We start from the raw sequence: 19,213 nt of genomic DNA on the forward strand, positions 1-19,213 counted from the left end.
TAAATGCTTCTGCTGAGGCAAAGAGTTTAGTGTAATTCCATCCTTATCCAAAAATTTTTAGAAGTTAGTTTCTCATAGTGCTTGTTATTCTGCAGAGCTGGGTTTACATGCTTTCCTAGGCTGTTTCTCCAGAGATCTGCATTTGTCTCAGTTGGCATCTTTAACCTTCTGGTTCTTGGCAAATATATCTTACTAATTGAATCTGTGGATAAGAAATACTGCTGTGGTGTAGTAAATCACTTTTTAAAGACATGTAGAAAAAGACCGTTTTCGAAGTATATGAACAGCAACAGCACGGCAGCCTGTAACCTTTTTGAGATGCCATGTGCTGATGTATATACATGGGATTATGGTGGTGCCCAGCTAAATATGGTAAAAAAACGAAGACACACAGTCCCAGACAAACTGCTCATTACACTTCACCATTCAGAAAGCGACTAGAAACATCACTACTGTAATGTGTAGGACTCAGGCAGTCAGTACTATTTATGGCCTGGAACAGCCCTTGTTCCAAGTAGGGTTTGTTGTGGACACTTGGACATACAAATGTGTACATACTTTACAGACATTCAGTGCATTAGCACACTAGGCACAATGTTGTTCTGTTCTGTTCTGTTTAAAAAAAAAAATCAGAAGATGTGACATCCAGCATGTTACAAATGCACTTATCCAAGCACACTGAACACTACACTTCCCTCTCTTACCCCCGCAATGCTGCAGCCTTCTTGAGCAACAATTCCTGTCTGTCTAATCCCAAGGTGCCCTTCTGTCCCCTCTATAATTTGCTTTGCTTTGTCCTTTGTCAGTGTAATTTTCTGACTGAATTTCTATTGTATCATTAAAAAGAAATCTTGTAAATAATGCCTTCAGGCAATCTCTCCCCATCTTTAATAACTAGTTTGTGATAAATTCTCTGGGAGAAAAAGTTATTTTGGAAATTGATTACTTCATTTTGCAAAATTTTTTGTGTCACTGTGACAGAACACAAATATGCGAATGATAATAAGCAGCTCTAAACAACAAAGAAAGTTATTTTATGCAGTGCTATAGCAAGTACAGTAGCTTAACCTGTGAGAGTACCTCAAGACACAGTTGCTGTACAATACCATCCAGTGATGATGCTTGTTCAGATGAAACCTCTGTGTTTTCAAAGCAGCTCTGTTACAAAACAAATTGTCTGAATTCTGCAGTTTCTGTAACCTGAAATGGATGTAAAGAGATGTAAACTAAATTTAAACCATTCTCTGCTTATCGTGAACTCAAGTTTTCTTTGATTAAATTTGAGGAACACCTCATATCTCAAAACTCTTCAGAGAGATAATTGAACAATTTGCATGTATTACAACAGTTATCTAATTCAGGTGCTTAAGTCACTATCCAGTTCTGTCTAGGATTTGTGTAAATAAGACATGAGTTTGACGTATTATAACTGGCCTCTTTTCAATAATCATTTTCAATATTCCATTGCTAAGATTTGTAATTATTGTTAAGGAAGAATATTGGAGCTCGATATAATTTTACAGCTGAAAAAAAGTGAAGTTATTTGCCAGAAACTGATTATTTCTGATATGTCTTAAGGACGCTCAGTAATTCTGAAAAATCAAGCTACTTACTTACACATACCCAACTTGTGTTTACATAACAAACTGTAGTCAAAGATACTTGAATAGTTAGGTTTGATGTTTAGCATGACTGTAACATATTTGAAATAAAAACTGCACTTCATACATCAGATCAGAGTTTACCAGAGACACATATAGCTTTTTTTGTGGTCCTGATTTTCTCCTGGCTAAAGTCTATTAAATACAGTCTAGCAACATAAAGAAATTCTGTCAACTAGCAATCTACATTCACCTTCAAAAATACTGAAGTTCTTATCCATCCTTTGCAACTCAGCTCACCTTAAGCTGGATCTCTTCAGAAGTTGAAGATTTTCTATATTTCATCAATGGTACATTGTCCCAAAGACAGCAGTTAAATTTTTGACTCTTGTTGCTATACCTTGTTATATATGTTACCCATCAAAATAATCCACTGTCTCTCAATTCCACAGCACTTATATTAACGCTGCTTTCTCAGTATACACAATGTACAGCTTGGCAAGCTAGTTTTTCACTTTCTGTCCCCTTTACCGTGTTTCCTTGCAAATGTGGTACAAAATGCAACATTTGCATCTTAGTAGCTTTGACAGGCAAGAACATTCATCTTTTTTCTCACATTTGTATTCTTGTTTTTACCAGAATAATGCCCTTCACCATATTTACCCCTTTCCTCTCTGCTCTTTTTTCCATTCCTTGCTGCGGCTTGGTCAGCCATTGGTGCTGTGCTTTAGAGACTTCTACCTTCCTCTGTTCAACCTTACCAGTATCTTCCATGGGACTGCTTTGGCAATAACTTGTAGCATGTGCATTACGCATGAGAATGAATTATAGCGCTTGTATCAGTACATGGTGAACAATCAGCAATTTTCCTATTCCACCATCTCCCCCAGAAAAAAGAGACCAGATCTTTTAAAAAGTCTGCAGTATGTGTGGTTGATTCTGCAACCAGAGCAATCTGTAGTGGTGTTTGTCCCCATGCAAGAAGATAATAACTTGTACAAACCAAGACATAGGGAGCCCAAACAAAATGTGACCCTGTGCTGTCCCCATCCTGCCGGTGACTATACCTGCCATCGCAGTGCAGCAGGCTGGGCCCTTGCCATGTCCGTGTTGCCATACTATAAACCAGTTCTTCCTATGTGACCGGTGACTGATACTATTGCCCCTCCACAGCATTGCTTTGCCAAGTTCTGTCAGAGAACAACCAAGGAAGCATAGACTAGCTGAAAACCTTCTAGTGGTTAATATGCATTTAGTGCAAGCTGCTAATTACATAATTTGGGTTGCTTAGTGTTACAGCTGGTGTGGGAGCAAACGGGCCCTGCAAAGTGGTAATTTCAATACAAGCAATAACCAGAGTAGAATGTATATTTCTTTGCTTTCAAATCTTTTTCACAGGATGTTCACTGTTCAAGTAGATGAAGACAAAGTCCAGACTCAGCGATTGCCAACAGACCAGCCCATCTCTGTCAAGAAACTCTTTGTTGGGGGTACTTCTTCTCAGTTTCAGACTGCACCTCTCAGAAATATACCACCATTTGAGGGCTGTATATGGAATCTTGTCATTAATGCCACGTGAGTCTCACTGATGCCAACAAACATACAGTTAATGAGGTCTGGTTAACTACCTTGGGTGCCAAAAGAAACTTCATTGTTGCAAGGAATCATACTAACAGCAAATCCTAGAATATTATCTGTTTTCTTAATATGCCATTCCTTTTTTGTCTATAATATACACTCCGTATGCTATGCAATTAATGAACTGTTTTACAGATGAGCCAACAACTGTCTATTTATCCATAAAATCTGAGAAATTCAACAGTAGTGCTGCAGTAATACTTGCCTCAGTGATAAGTATTTATGGTGTAGTATAACACTTTAAGTAAGGTTGATCTCCAAGAGTATATAAATGCTGAGAACCACCATGGGAATTAATTTGCTTTGTGGAAAGTACATGTGGCAGTAACCTGGGAGGATCATTTAAGTAAAAAGAAAGGGAACAGTAAATAAAGTAAAACCTCTAGAGAAAGTTCCCAGCTAAATCTTTCTTTCATGTAACTGAAGTACCTAAATTAGGATCTCATCACCCCACACTCCATCAATGTATATCAGAGAAGGACTTCTCCACAGTGTGATTCAGCCTACCATGGATAGTAAAGCTTGCCAAAGAGGATGCCTGTCTCTCTGCACTGACTGTAGGAAGGAAAGCTAATGGTGACTATCACCTCTAATTTAAGTGTCCCACTTCCGTACCTAAAACAGATGGAATGAATCCTGGCTCTTGTGTCCTGTGAAGTGGAATTACACTGCAGCATATAGCTATGCTCTATAAATGGGTGATAAAAGGCAGAAAAACTAATAACAGACATCAATTTCTTTGTGTGTTCTCAGCCCCATGGACTTTGCTCAACCCATGTCCTTTGAAAATGCAGATATTGGCCAATGTCCCTCTCTAGAACCAGAGGTTAGACCACCTGAGGATGAAGATAAACCGATCCACACAGCAGTCCTGATCCAACCTGAACCAGACTCTAATGGGGAGAAAGAAAGACCAAGCACTCCTCCTGCTTCCCCTCCTTCTCCAACACCATCTCTGTCTCCAGAACTTGTAAGTGCATATCACTTCACTCAGGTGAAGTTCAAAAATTTATTTTTCCAGGCAAAATTGAAAAGTAACTTGCCACAAGTTATTTGTGTGGATTATCACAACAGTAATTTAAAGAACTATATAGCAGTAGAACTCCCTTTTAGCTCGCATGCTCAGCCCTAAACCCTTGCACTTCAGGATGTCAATATCTGATTGGGGTTGGAAGGGAAACTTTCTTATGGGTAATCCACATCATTATGATATTTCTTGTGCTGTGCTCTGAAGCACATGATAACAGCCATGTCAGTGACAGGATGAAGGAACAGGTAAACCAGAGAGGTCTGTTTGATATGGCAATTCCTCCCCTGCTAGTTTATATCTTTAGTCAGGAGACTTCCAAATTTAAGAACTGAAACCCCAGCCACTGCTAAATTGAGGTCAACTGTTGTTACCAGAAATCTTAAATAGCTAAATAGTGGCAAGCAGTCTGATACAGCAAAATTTAAGAAGAAATTTCTTTGTCACAAGTGTAGCAGTTTTACAAGGTGATGTAACATTTTACTGTCCAGAAAAGATATGTTTAGATATCTGAATATTAAACTGAATAATATATCCACTGGAAAGTGTTCTTGGCGGAGAAATACTTTGCATTTTGTTACATCTGCATACAACCCATGGGTTTATGCAGGATATAGTTCAGCATGGGTGCAGTTTCCCAATAGTGTGAAAAGACTGCACATTTCCCCGTTAGGAGCCTATTTACACTAAGTTAATTTACACTACCATAATAAGACAGTTTTGAGAAGTTAACAACTGGGATATTTAACTTTCCTTTTATATATATCCAATACAACAGAGTCAGTAATTTTGGCAGTTTCTCCCAGGTTGGCTTCATAAGATCTTTCAACCATTTTGGGGAGGAGCTCCCAGGCTGGGTCCAGTTTAATCTTTATTCCTATTTCACACCTCCTCACTGAGACAACATTACAGAACACTGAGTTTGTTTGTATTAGATTCTTCTTTGTGACCCAGAGATTATCAATTGATTGCATGAAGACCGCATTAAAAAAAAAAAAGTTGCGATTTTCAATGAGTTGGTTGGGTGTAAGTCTATCAGTTAGAGGCAAAGGAACCTGAATTCATTGCCACAGTCGCTCCCTGCTACCTGACTCATTTTCAGAATTCATATCTGGATTTCCTTGGACATAGGTAGAATTTCTAACAATGTTTTCCTACCAAAAAAAGGTACAAAATTTAGGCCAAACCCCCTAACTCATAAAGGTGGCCACCTTCATTGGCCAGGTACATATGGCACAGCTTTATCTAGAAGGACTCATCAGGCACTACTAAAGTCTCCACAGTACATGCAGCCATCTGTGTACCTGGAAATGGGAGCCTGATGTTCAAGACAGGCAAGCTCCATCTTAGTTATCACCCTGCCCCAAGCCCCAGAGTTGTATGTATTGGCCTTTTAATGCTCTAGGGCAGCATTTTTTATTAATTCCCACAAGGTGGAGTAGTTGTAACATAAGAGCTCCAATGCATCTTTCTGTTTGGAGTTGAAAGTAAGCAAATTTGCAGTATAATAAGGCTACCCATAGAGAGATAAGGAACCAGCCAACAGTAAAGAGTTATCCAGTTTAATGCTCACTGTTGTGAAAGAGTGTGGTCATATTATCCCTTGATCAAGCATTATAAACAAAATTTTAAAACCACAGAAGCACATGAGAGAGCAAGTGCATACTAAGACTCTAAGCACTAACTTTTCAATAGCAAAATTGAGAGGAATAGATCTACTAATTAATACCAGAAACTAGTCCCATTGTAACTAGGTGAGTTTTGTATATCACACATCTAGAGCCATGATAACTTGAAACAGGAGTTCAAAATAAAAATCTAAAGAAAATACCATTACTCCACTTTCTCTCTTGGAAAAAAAAATGAAACCATTTTAGTATTTTGAAGACTTTAAAGTATTTTAAATAAGGCAAGCTTTTGGATAGTTTTTACGTTCATCTCAGGAAGTTCTCTGAAGTATTTTTCTGGGGGATGTTGCAACAAAATAAATAACTATAGTCTTAATAATGAGATAGCACTCATATGACAGCTAATTTTACAGAAGCTAAGTGTAAAAGGACTGTATATGGAAAATATACAGCAGAAAAAAATATTTCAACTTAGTAGGCTTAAATAACATATCTGTTCTATTTAAGACCTTTTTGGACCTTTTTAAAATCTATTATCCATCTGCATGCAAAAGGGGAGAGGAGCTTGATCCCAAATGAAACAAACCTACCCTCTACTAAAGGCAAGACAAGATCTAGAGGTAGGACAGTTAGGAAAACTGGTGACCAATCTGCTGCTGCTGCTTGCTATGGATGCTAAAATGTTTCTCAACACTGGGTAACTGTTGCTTCTGCCTCTTCACTGCTTCTCAGGATTCGCTTTCCACTGAAATTAAGAGTGCCAGCACTACTTCTGCATTTGACTCCATGACAGTATCTTCCACTATTTCTCCATGCATTACTTCATAGTTTCATTAACACTATTCAGTGAACTGTGGGGACTGCTTCAGTGGTGCTCCCTTTTTCCCCTGATTACTTTCTTTGTGATTGCTAATACAGCATAGTTTATAGAGAATGCGTGACAGTCCACCAGTGGGCTTTTCTGTTCTTTGTTCCCACTGATACTCACCTAGCTTCCTCAACATCTGACAAGAATGAAGTAAAGTCCAGCTGAAGAGTTCAGTCTTGAGGCGCTCAGGTAATATAGGAGATTTTTAAACAGCCAGGTTTAAACCCAGGACACCTTAAGGACATTACTGAAAAAACAAAGCTGGGATATTTTAATATAGGCCGATGATCCATGCTTAGTTCACAGTCTTGTGAAGACTGTAAAGCTGGCTGTCCATAGATAAACTTAAAGCTGATATAGGCTTGTGAATAAAACCTGTAAGTTTTTTAACCACGCCCCACTGGTTTTTTTTTTTTTTTATTTTTACTGACATTTCCACATCAACCCAATCTCTTGCCCAAAGAAGTTGTGGATGCCCCATCCCTGGAGGTGTTCAAGGCCAGGCTGGATGAGGCTTTGAGCAACCTGGTCTAGTGGGAGGTGTCCCTGCCCATAGCAGGGGAGTTGGAACTACATGATCTTTAAGGTCCCTTCCAACCCAAACCATTCTATGATTCTATGATCAACCTAATGAATGTTCGCTATTATCAGTCAGTATTTATCAGTAAATAATCAGTATATGCTTGCTGTGATTTCAACCATCACAGTGTGTTTGGCACTCTCTCCCACTCCTTGCCCTTCCTTACAGTCCTCCTGCTGAGATGAAGAAAAACTGCAGTGTTTGCTGATGCTGGGGAGCAGCTAAATTGTCAGAGCCAGGCTCTTTACTAACATATACCTGCCTGGGATTGAATTTACTGTCAGAATATGCCCTTTTACCATGTAATATGTAAAAGTGTGCCAGAGAAAAGTGTGTGTTAGTGTATTTTCCAATACTTTTCTGTTGTTCCAGTACCAGTAGTTAGTCCCTATCTTCAAGTGCTATTGAAAATAATACGTACACAGTATTGTTATTAAAATAGTTGTTAAACTTCTAGATAAACCCGTAAAACTTAAAATCATTAGAAACTTTACCCAGCATTGTGGGCATATGATTTTTTTTCTAATTGATGACCACTGGAAGACGACTATCACACGTTCATAACTTTCTTTCGTCCTGCTGATTTTCCCTCCACTGCATATTGATGTGTACTTGTAATGCATGGTGTTCTACTCTGTCTTATTCAAACCAGAGCATTCACTATGCAAAACTAATATTTAGAAGTGCTCCATGCTGTTGTGAAGATGTTTGCGACATGTGAAAGCAAAAAATACAACACTACTGAAAAACTGAGTCAGGGGGGAAAGAATTTTCCTCTTTGCAGCTGAAATCTCAGTGTCTGATGAGTCACTCATGACACTTTCAAAATGTTTCACAGAAAGGGTTCTTTGTTAGAAAAGCAACCGCACCTCCTACTTTGCAGGTCCCTGCTGAGTCAAGGCTCAAATAAGAGACTGTCACCAATCGAAAATTATATCAGCTGCAGTACTTAAAGACAGAGCTCACAGCTATCAAAGTTTGTTTTTTTCCCGGGGGTATTGTCCTGATATTGTGTTGAGTTAGACCCTTTGAGTAGTTTCTTCACAATACTCTCAGTGGGAGGCAAAAGCTAGACATGAGTAGGAGCTGGTAATTACCATGGTCTCGCATTGCCCCAGGCACCCCTATACAAGAGCTTTAGGGCCAGAGATTAAAAGACTTGGTGAAATTAGAAAGAGAAAATTATACTGGGCAGAAGATATTTTACCTTCCATTGTTGCACCACTTTAAGATTAATAGAAGTGGAGCAGGGAGGGTTTCTTTCTTTACCCCTTGAGTAATGTGTCTGCATTAGTCAGCTAGGGGAGTTTAACAGTAGTTACTTCTATCCATCAGTTACTCGAGCCCTTATTGTTTGTGGGGGCCTTTCAACAACACCAGGGGAAACGAGAGCACATTAAACAAAGAATACAATTGTAAAACAATATAAAGAAGTAAAATGGAGGACTTGTTGACAGGTGCAGGATCTGAAACTACTTTTAACTCATTATTTTAAGGTGACTAGATTTCAATTCGACAGCAAAGCATCCCTTTAAAACTTAAGTCTTGCTTCATTTCTGTAAAAGGGCATCCTGCTGTGTAAAACCCAGTTATGCGAGCTAAGAATACACTGAGCTGCCTGGAAATCACTTAAGACTCTTGTAAAAATGTCCACTGGTGGCATGAAAGCAGCAATGTTCCTATATTACTTTTATTTGTTTTACAGCCAGCTTAATGAGCTCTGCTTTTACACCAAGTTCCTGTCATACTGGTTTATAACTTTAGCTGGTGTGATGAGACATCAACAACCTGGAAAACTGCAGGGCCAGTGTCTAGACTAGGTGGAATATTCTGACTCCTGGGCAGCTGGAAAACTTCCAGCATGTGCACAGCAGAGATAGAAAATACAAAATTTGCTTCATCGTTGTATATTTTGCAGGTTTCCTGTGCTGCTGACACAGAACCAGCCATTTTGGAAGGTGGCAAGCAATTTGGTCTTTCAAGGAACAGCCACATTGCAGTTGCATTTGATGACACTAAAGTGAAAAACAGGTATATTGTTTATTTCAGCAATGAGTTTTGATGGAATCATGTCAAAATAAAAATGTCCCTCCTAATGTTCTCAAAAGCATCTCCCGAAATTATGGGCATAATCTAAAAAAGATCACGGCCCACGGCTACTTAATTTTATTATGTAAATTTAAAAAGCATTAAAGCATGAAATCTAGGCAATGAAGTGCCCACCCAAGTAGCTCTCACAAAAACAGCTCACCTCTTTGTAAAGGTTTGGCACATACAGACATACAGATAGATCCCAGACTGATTTTCAGGAAAAAAAACCCAAAAAAATCCAAACCAAAACAAACAAAAAAACCCAGCCAACGCCCCCCCCCCCCCCAAAAAAAAAGAACAAAAAACCAAACACAGAAGAATGGAACCAGGTCATGCAAATTAGTTCATAAATTGGGGGTTTTTTTGAAGAAAGTTTCTTGGTTCACTGACTTAATAGAATCATACAGTGGCCTGGGTTGAAAAGGACCTCAAAGATCATCTACTCTCAACCCCCCTGCTGTGGGCAGGGTTGCCAACCACTAGAGCAGGCTGCCCAGGGCCCCATCCAGCCTGGCCTTGAATGCCTCCAGGGATGGGGCATCCACAGCTTCTCTGGGCAACCTGTTCCAGTGCCTCATCACCCTCTGAGTGAAAAATTCTTGATAATTTCTTGTAATAAGCAAACCTTTTTTCCCCTTTGTTCCAATAGTCAAGATCAAGCTTGAAGAGAAAACAGGCAAAGTTACATTGCCCTCCAAAAGTATAGCAATATATACATATACACAAAGATATGCAAAGGAATTCCAAGAGCTGCTTATAAACATACAGCTGTTTTCAATGGATTTGTGAAGCTATGACTTGTTAATTGTTCATTTTTGCTGTGCCAGCACATGATCATTAACAAATGTGCCATGTCACACCACTGTTTTTGCTGCCTTATAGTTTACAAGTCTATCAGCCTCACATTTATTTTTATCTATAAAGATGGTGTACTGCATATTTTCATGTATGCTAATTTTAGAAAACTAGGAAAATAATTAAAATAAATATGTAACCCTACAGTCCTTGCATGTCTTCTTTTCAAATAAGAATCCAGGCCTGATAATTTTCATACAATGATTTTTCACATTTATATTATCAATTCCTTTCAGGTACTGACTTTGCAGATCAGTTTGGGCTAAGTTAGTGATGTGTTGCCTGTACAACCTTAGCATCTAGATCATCTAAATCATTTCTTCCCAGGTTCTTTGCTGTAGGGGAGGTTTTTGGCTTTACCATTTGGTCCAAGGGGTCAGTGGTTTTCACAAGATAGCAGACCCCCTCAGACACACTTCCATTTTCAGTTTGGACAAATCAGAATAAGTGTTTTATATCCTGATTGTAAACTCTTCTCTCTGGTTCTTTAAAAGTTTTGCAACCCGTCTTCAGGCAATACAACTCATTGGAAACTCAACATTTGCCAGCTGTCACTATAGCTCGCTCCTCTTTGTGAGCATTACGTGTGTGGATGACAGATAGTGCTGCTGGAATTTTACAAGCGCTGGGATTTTCTAGCAACTACAGCTGCAGCTGAGAATTGTATCTTGAAATTCTTTGCCAAGGTTGCACTTTTGTATTTCCACAGCAAAAGGACTAATGAACACTCACATCTGAGGGATCAGATATCTGTAAAATGCAATTTGCATATAAGCAAATCATTTTTCTTAAGCTCTGATGGACAAGTAAAAAGGGACACTTAATGTAAAGCGTTGTTAGAGGAACATAAATAGGTAAAGCAGATAAATTCGTCTACTGTCTGACTATCTTTCCCTTTGTTGCTGTTTCCCTGTTTGTTTGATTTGCAGGCTTACAATTGAATTTGAAGTCCGAACAACAGCTGATTCTGGATTGCTGTTTTATATGGCCCGCATCAACCATGCTGATTTTGCTACAGTTCAGATAAAGAATGGACTGCCTTACTTCAGCTATGATCTGGGGAGCGGAGATACCAACACAATGATTTCCAACAAAATAAATGATGGCCAGTGGCACAAGGTATAATAGTCGCTGATGCTGAATTATTCTTTGTAGTGCTAAGAGCAAGCTTTGTTTTGTCTTAAGATATTTGCAAAAGGTAGTCTATACAAGCTAAACTTTGCAACTAGGCATTTTTGTAGTCTGCAAAATTTGTGCTTTTAGATGTACGGTTGAGTACACCATACATATTCCACTAACAAAGAAGCTGGTGCTGATCTTTGAAATTTGTCCTTGAGGAAACACCTATTTCTGGACATATTTACAATATGTTCTATGTATGGTAAGGAACTGCAGAAAATGTTCCATCTTGCCTAATAGGGCTCAAGTGAGTCCCAGCTCCTCGTGACTGAATACATCATTATGGCCAGTTGTTTCTTTGTTAATAATGTCACTGTTCAGCCATAATGCTAGGAAGAAAGAAAAAAAAATACTTAAGTAAATCTTTCCTGCATTATTAATTCAATTAATTAGGGAATAAATATGATATTCATGGATGTATTTGGCAGACCCTTCTGTGACTTTATGAGAGGAAGCATTTAGATACAATGCCTGTGGCTTTCAAGGGTAAGTGAAGGAATAATATCACAGTCATGAAGTTTAGTATTTACTGGGCCAAGGACAACAAACACACAGTATATTCATTAGGTAACACTCTTTAAAGCACTGATAAAGACACAGAAGAAAAGAATATATATAACCAGGTATTCAAGTTATATGCTATAAGAGACATTACATTTTGGACAGATACTTGGAAAGTCACCGTGCACATCTCTATCACCAAATGAGAAAAAAAATCTAATTGCATTTTCTGTTATGCTTGAATTGCTCTTACCACATCTCTTTTCAGTCATCCTTAGACCCTCTCTGCTTCATTCCCACCCCGTTCCACAGGAATTTTATTTTCACTTGATTTTTATTCATGAACTTTTTGATGATAGCAAATGCTCTAAACCAAGGTATTTTGTGAGGGGAAAAAATAAAGTTGTAGTCGTATTTATCTGTTCTACATAGTGCCTAGGAGCACTGGCAGTAGACCAGGGCCCCTTTCTGCTAGACTCTCTATAGATATAGAACAAGGATTTTTTTTTCTCTCTTAGCCATTTTCACTATCTTATAAGAGAACTAACAAGCGTCTGTTATAAATGCAAGACTATGCTCTTTTGGCATGCAGCTTGGCACTCTGTGAGAGAGGGGCCTTTGTTGTAGATCCCATTTTTGTAGTAGAGAATGGAGACAAAATCCAAAGTCACAGTTCCCAAAAAAACCACAAGGAAGTCCATTTTGGGAGGGGGAAAAGGGCAACCTCTTTAATAAAAGACCACAGTCTTTGTTTTTAAGAAAGCAAAGGCTTCTCCTTAAAATAAGCCTTGTAGTGAGAACCTCTTCTCCATTTGCAATGGTTTAGATTAACACGTGTCCATACAGAAGCCACATTGTGCTGCTGCTATCTCTTTAGGTCCTCTGTAAGACTGTCTACTCCCAGTTCCTGTCTCGCTCACCAAATCCTCCTTCCACCCAGGGTGTAACTGTCCATATCAAATTCACAGTTGTCTATAAACACCAAATTCAGTCCCTCACCTCCAGGACACCCCTTGTCAGTGTTCAGTTATTCTCACTGCATGACAGATGTGCTGCCACACTGAAGCAAGAGCAGCCATGTTAAAGAAAAGCCAAAGAAAAATGCTGGTTTTCTCTCTTTCCTTCTTTGGCGAGCTAACTACTGTGCTGTGTAGAAATATGCTAATATGCATGTTGTATTTAACATTTATCCCTCTTTTATACAGAACCATTATTATGCTGATTTGTAGAAATCAGCATAAACCTTCTGAAAGAAACTGGCCTGCAGTTGTTGGGGTAGAATTTCCTCAGCTCTGCAGCAACTGCACTTCCTCCATACAATTCACAGCCCATTTGTCTGAACAGAAGCCATAATGCCAATAGAATATAGTTGGTATTATATTTACTCTAGCATGAACTGTAATCTGAGGCATGTCCAAACTAGTGAAATCATAAACTCAGAATTGTCTGCAAACACATGCTGCAATAAAGATTTGCCACCGGTGCCGTTAACATTCAGCATTTACTATTCCCAGTACTTAAAATTGCTATCTGATTCCAGGAAAAACAATATTGTGACATTCCCATGATTGTAACAGTTAAGCTTTTTAAAGGAACCCTAAGTCCTTTCAGTATTCTGATAAATAATAGTCATTGCGCCTTCCTATGCAGAGCTAATTAAAAGGCAGTCATATATTTGCACAAGACCTTGCACAGGAGCTCTGTTCCATGAACATCATCCACAGTTGCTGGCAGGGAACTTCTACTAACCACTCCTACTACTCTCTCCAATATTGTTGTATATTTTGGACTGTTACAGGCTAGTTACAGTCTGGAAATACTTTGTTGAGAGAAAACTATCTGTAATTGTATTGCATTTGTGTGTCATTTTAGATAAAAGCCATTCGAACAAAGCAAGAAGGAACCCTTATAGTAGATGATGTTTCAAACAGGACTGTTAGCCCCAAGAAGGCTGATATATTGGATGTTGTAGGAATGCTCTATGTTGGTGGATTGCCCATTAACTACACAACTAGAAGAATTGGTCCGGTAAGCAAGTCTAATTAAGTTATCCTACACACCTTAAGTATGTCTTAATTGGTACCAATGTCTTCCCAGTTTTGTTTTCTTTTGCTTTTCCCCAAGACTGCTCACCAAAATAAATCTTACTGGAGGTACACTAAGTTTGTTCAGTGGAAAGATCTGACTCAGAATCCAGTTAATGAAAAGAACTAGAAATAGCAAACTTACTGTTATGGAAAAGTAAAAAGATCCATATGCTTGTATCCACTTTGATCACCGCACAGCTAGAGTTTAAGGTCCTGACTATTACTTGTCCTTTCTCTTGGCTGTAATTCATCTATAAATTAAGTGCTAATAAACATTGAAAGTATATTCTAAGAGAAGCAGTAGAAACCAAAGTTACCCAGGACAAAGTACCCAGTAGTACAGCTGCCTACTGTAGTAACTGGTTTTGTGTTGTTATTACTAAACTAGGAGAGGATGTATTTTGAAGTAAGGCCATGAAAACTCTCTTGTCCTCTTTCTGTTTCCAAATCAAATGTGCATGTATCAGTCCATCACTGTTTCAGCCCAAATGCCCAGCTTCCATGCTGACACAGAAGATACCTTTGCAAACAGGGAGCCCAGAGAGGTGAATATAATTTTGGCCTAAACTTTGTAGAATTAACTAGGAACACTGTATTCCCTCACTCAGGCCACATATTGCAGCTATCCACACAAATTCCCTGTCAGTCACCTCCCTTTCCTGCTGCCCTCACACCCCCCCAAGATATGCCAGTATCAGAATCAGAGAAAACTCTTCCCTGCATTATTTTTCTCTCTGTGCAGAGTGGTTTTTCAAAGCAGAAGACAGAACTTGAGTGAATTTAATCATAGCAAACAACAAATTAGGCATATAGTACAGCACAATGCGAACAAATAACTGGAATGTCAGTAACTCCTATATCTAGGCTCATTCTGGGTGGTTATACAGAATTGGTAAAGAGGAGGCAAAAATACAGATCCCAACAAGGAAACAAACCAGGCTCTCAAAGAAACTGTACATGAGTAAATAGCATTCTAGTAAGATGATTACAGAACGGCAAATACTAGTCTATAGACAGGCAAGAGTCCACCAGTTGGAGTGGACAAAATAACTACAGAAAAAGAATTCCTAGATCCTGGTTAAGTAAGTCCCTATAATAACTCGTGGATGAGGAATGAAGGGGAAGAGTAACCACTCTAAATCTGAGAGTTGCATTCCATAAAGAAAACTGATCTGTAAGATCATACTTCTCAGCAAATTTTGGATTTTGGATTGTGCAGAAAGCCCGAACTGAGGTAAATCTACTGATCATTTGAATTGACCGAACCAGATCCGAGGCAATGAAAAACAAAAGCAATACTTAACTACCCACAAAATATAATGCCTCATACTATCAAAGTATGCTCTTTAAAATACATCTGCAATTTACAAATACTAACCTAAGGAGAAAGGTAACACTAAATCCTTACCTACTGCTCCTTGTCAGAAGTAATGGAGGGAACCCATGCAGACAAATGTCTCAGTCTGGCAGTAACAGTCATGTCAGATCCTGACAGTCTTACGTGCTTTGGAATCTAAATGAAGCTGTGATTTCAAATGTCATTCACAGAAGGTAAAAACGAGTGCTTGCCTTTCAAACATTCTCCGTAAAATACACCGCATGATGTATTAATAGAGCGTTGTGTTGTAGTCTTCATGTAAAGGCTCTGAAGCAAAGTAAGTTGAAAGCATGTATTATCTTAGTTAGGGCCTTCTGCTAAATACACATCAGCCATTTTGGACATCACCTAATAGGTAACCATAGCTGGGCTGGCTTCCTATTCAGTGCAGCAGACTGATACCTACTTGTTTGGCTTCAGCATATGTCACATTTAAAGCACTCAAAACTCTGCTTTCAGCAAAAGATGTTATACTGCCCGTCACCATGCTAAAGTCAAAACAGATTTGCTTTTCCATAGGGAAAGTGAAATTGTGAAGTTAGAGAATGTTATAGAATTGTCTAGAAATCTTGCATTTCTATGATTTATTCTCACAGTGAAGTTGGCAAGATTTGGTATATTTTGTGTCTTTTTTATTTTTGGTAACAAAACTTGTTGATCTAGAGATGACTTTCACTTAGAAATTAGAAAAAGGTCTACTTATGAAGAAGCTGACAGAAAGCATTGCTCAGATCAGAAATGAATTTATTCACTGATACTGTTCAAGTACTTGTACACTTTGTACAAGTGTATTTAGCAGTAATAAGCTGTATAATTCCACAGTATATTCAGCTTTGATTTACAAAGAAAAAATTTTTTGGAAATTCTTTCAAATTTCCAGTCAGGACATTGTCAGAGGAGGCAGTGTGTAGAGTCAAGACTTCCCCCTGCAGGTGTGCCTTTCTCCTATATATTTCTACACTGTATTTTATATGCTGATTTTCTTTTCCTCCCTACTGCATTGCTTATGAATATGTCTTCCTTTTCTTCCTCAAAGTACAGGTTTATAATTTTCCTCTCTCCCACTAGTATCAGGGATAAATTTTCCTGACTCTTAAGTCAAAGGTCAAAGCTGAGAACCAAAATGCCTCTTCTGCGCACCTCTGAGAGAAAAGGGGGGGAGAGCTCCCTGGGCAGTTTGGGGGGGGTGGGATGCCAGTGGCTCTCAGAGGCCCCACTGGGGTGCACATCCACACAGCTGAGCCCTGGGGCAACCTGAGCTGTAGCCTGGGCAGCCCCTGACTCGTGCCCCAGGCAGGATCACCCTTACTGAAGTCTGCACAAACCTCCCACCCCGAGTCACAGCCATGTGCCCCCAGCGCAGAAGCCAAACTGCAGCTGCAGTTTGCTACCCTGCACGGGAGCCTCCACGCACCCAAGCATGTCCTCCACCTCTACCTGCCTCTCTGGCCTCTGTAGCTGCGGTCACTGGCCCTATATACAGTTATTTTATGAAGAATACCGTCAGCAGTTATACAAAGAATACAATCAACAACCTTTATGTAGGGGCTTTGTTCATTTTAGTTGCTGTGTACCTGCATTATCTCAGTCTTAACATGCAACATCAGGCACATAGTAACATGATTAAAGATAGGGGGGGCGGGGAGCCCAGCAGCCCAGAGAACTGTATCCAGTGTCTTCACCTCCTCACAAACCCCATACCCTAGTCAATTAAAAAGGTAATGTATAAGCCATTAAATTCCTGCATTGCTGTTGTAATTTGCTATGCTTCATTATGCAGTGTATTATTTTATGTTCCCTCCATTAAGTCAAATAGATGTGTCTCAGATCACATCCCTGAAAAGTAATGTAATTCATCCTCAGTACAACAGAGATTAGATTCCAATTACAATCAGATATTAAGGATTAGCCATGTAAAAGTCAAGTTTTATTCAGCTCCATAAATCCAGCAGAGGAAAGCAGAGGAAAGGTACTTTTTTGATTACATAATTCAGGCCTTCATTCTGAGCATTTCAGCTTGCTTCGCACAGTTACACATTTTGTTTGAAATATTGACTGCAGGTCACCTACAGCATCAACGGCTGTATCAGAAGTTTTAAAATGACAGAATCACCTGTTGACCTGGATAATCCAGCTTCCAGCTTCAACGTTGGAAAATGCTTTGTCACTGCACAGAAAGGAACATATTTCGATGGAACAGGCTTTGCCAAAACAGGTAATGAGCAGCAATTCTGCTGATAGGCAAGGAACAGAGAAAGAGAAGATGCTGCTTTCAAAAACTTCTAGTGCTACCTAACTCCTGCTGACTGGAGGCAAAGTGAGACCAATACTTGAAACTTTCACTGATCATTTTTCTTTATCTTGCTGAGGGATAGACTATATGACTTTCTAGCAAGGTCTCACACCAAGCACAGCCACCAGAACAGTTACTTACATGATTTTGCATGAAATGGAGTGCATTGCTAATGCCAAGATAGGTATTTGGCAACACACTTTGTGTTATTATTGGGAATAATGTATTAAATGCTTTTCTTCATTTTATTATGCTTCCCCTTTTCTCTCCAAGTTGGTGCATACAAAGTGGGAACAGACTTGCTTGTGGAATTTGAATTCCGTACAACACGAATGAACGGTGTTCTCCTAGGAGTCAGCAGCCAGAAAATGGATGGGCTTGGCATCGAACTAGTAGATGGAAAAGTGAGTAGCAAAGCTTTTTTGGCTCTTTTTAGACACTGGTTTTAGAAAACACAAGTAGTTTAAATGCAAGCTTACTACACCAATCTCAAGGCAATGGGCTCTCCTTTATGCAGCACTTGCCACTGCTACATACATCAAGAGGCTCTTGCACTTTTACAAGGATATTTTAAAATATTCTGTAACTTGAGTTTCCTAAATCTGCAACATCAGGACTTAAATTAGTGAGAATATGAAAAGTTTTGAGGAAAGGCTTTGTAATTAATGATACAAGTTTCTTGTGTATATAAGAATCACAGACTAGCAGTGTGATAGGTTTACCCTTGGCTGGGAGCCAACCCCACACAACCCATTCACTCACCCTTCCCCCTCCCTAGGATGGGGGTGGGGAATGTGAAACTCAAGGGCAGCCTTGGATGTAGTGACCATGAAATGGTGGAATTCAAGATCTTTAGAGCAGTGAGGAGGCTGCATAGCAAACTGACTACCCTGGACTTCAGGAGAACCAACTTTGACCTATTCAGGGATCTGCTCAGTGGAGCATCATGGGACAAAGCCCTGGAGGGAATGGGGGCCCAAGAAAGCTGGTTAATATTCAAGGACCAGCTCCTCCAGGCTCAGGAGCAATGCATCCTAACAAAGAGAAAGTCAGGCAAAAATGCCAGGAGGCCTGCATGGATGAACAAGGAACTCCTGGATAAACTTAAACTCAAAAAGGAAGCCTACAGAGGGTGGAAGCAAAACAGGAAGCCTGGGAAGAATACAGAGAAATTGTCCGAGCAGCCAGGGATCAGGTTAGGAAAGCTAAAGCCCTCATAGAACTGAACCTGGACAGGGAAATCAAGGGCAACAAGAAAAGCTTCTATAGGTACGTTGGGGATAAAAGGAAGACTAGGGAAAATGTAGGCCCTCTCAAGAAGGAAATGGGAGACCTCGTTACCCAGGATATGGAGAAGGCTGAGGTACTCAATGACTTCTTTGCCTCAGTCTTCACTGGAAAGGGCTCAAGCGACACCGCCCAAATCACAGAAGGCAAAGGCAGGGACTGGGAGAATGAAGAACTTCCCACTGTAGGAGAAGATCAAG

The 19,213-nt window shown here is 39.5% G+C and overlaps 1 protein-coding gene across 1 annotated transcript in view; it reads left to right on the plus strand.

Moving 5' to 3' along the window:
- The window catches only part of LOC104466533 (laminin subunit alpha-2-like), a gene marked incomplete at both ends in the record, with an annotated part of 44,323 nt that extends 26,193 nt beyond the window's left edge, over positions 1 to 18,130 (plus strand). The window contains 8 exons of the mRNA XM_010079976.1: positions 3,000 to 3,176; positions 3,993 to 4,196; positions 4,353 to 4,359; positions 9,261 to 9,373; positions 11,218 to 11,407; positions 13,841 to 13,996; positions 17,495 to 17,648; positions 18,000 to 18,130. Of these exons, the coding sequence (XP_010078278.1) occupies positions 3,000 to 3,176; positions 3,993 to 4,196; positions 4,353 to 4,359; positions 9,261 to 9,373; positions 11,218 to 11,407; positions 13,841 to 13,996; positions 17,495 to 17,648; positions 18,000 to 18,130 (1,132 nt within the window). The remainder of the gene's footprint in view (positions 1 to 2,999; positions 3,177 to 3,992; positions 4,197 to 4,352; positions 4,360 to 9,260; positions 9,374 to 11,217; positions 11,408 to 13,840; positions 13,997 to 17,494; positions 17,649 to 17,999) is intronic.
- Between the last annotated feature and the right edge of the window lie 1,083 nt (positions 18,131 to 19,213).

The sequence above is a fragment of the Pterocles gutturalis genome, unplaced genomic scaffold (assembly GCF_000699245.1).
Source record: "Pterocles gutturalis isolate BGI_N339 unplaced genomic scaffold, ASM69924v1 scaffold38079, whole genome shotgun sequence".
NCBI classification, from domain to species: domain Eukaryota; kingdom Metazoa; phylum Chordata; class Aves; order Pterocliformes; family Pteroclidae; genus Pterocles; species Pterocles gutturalis.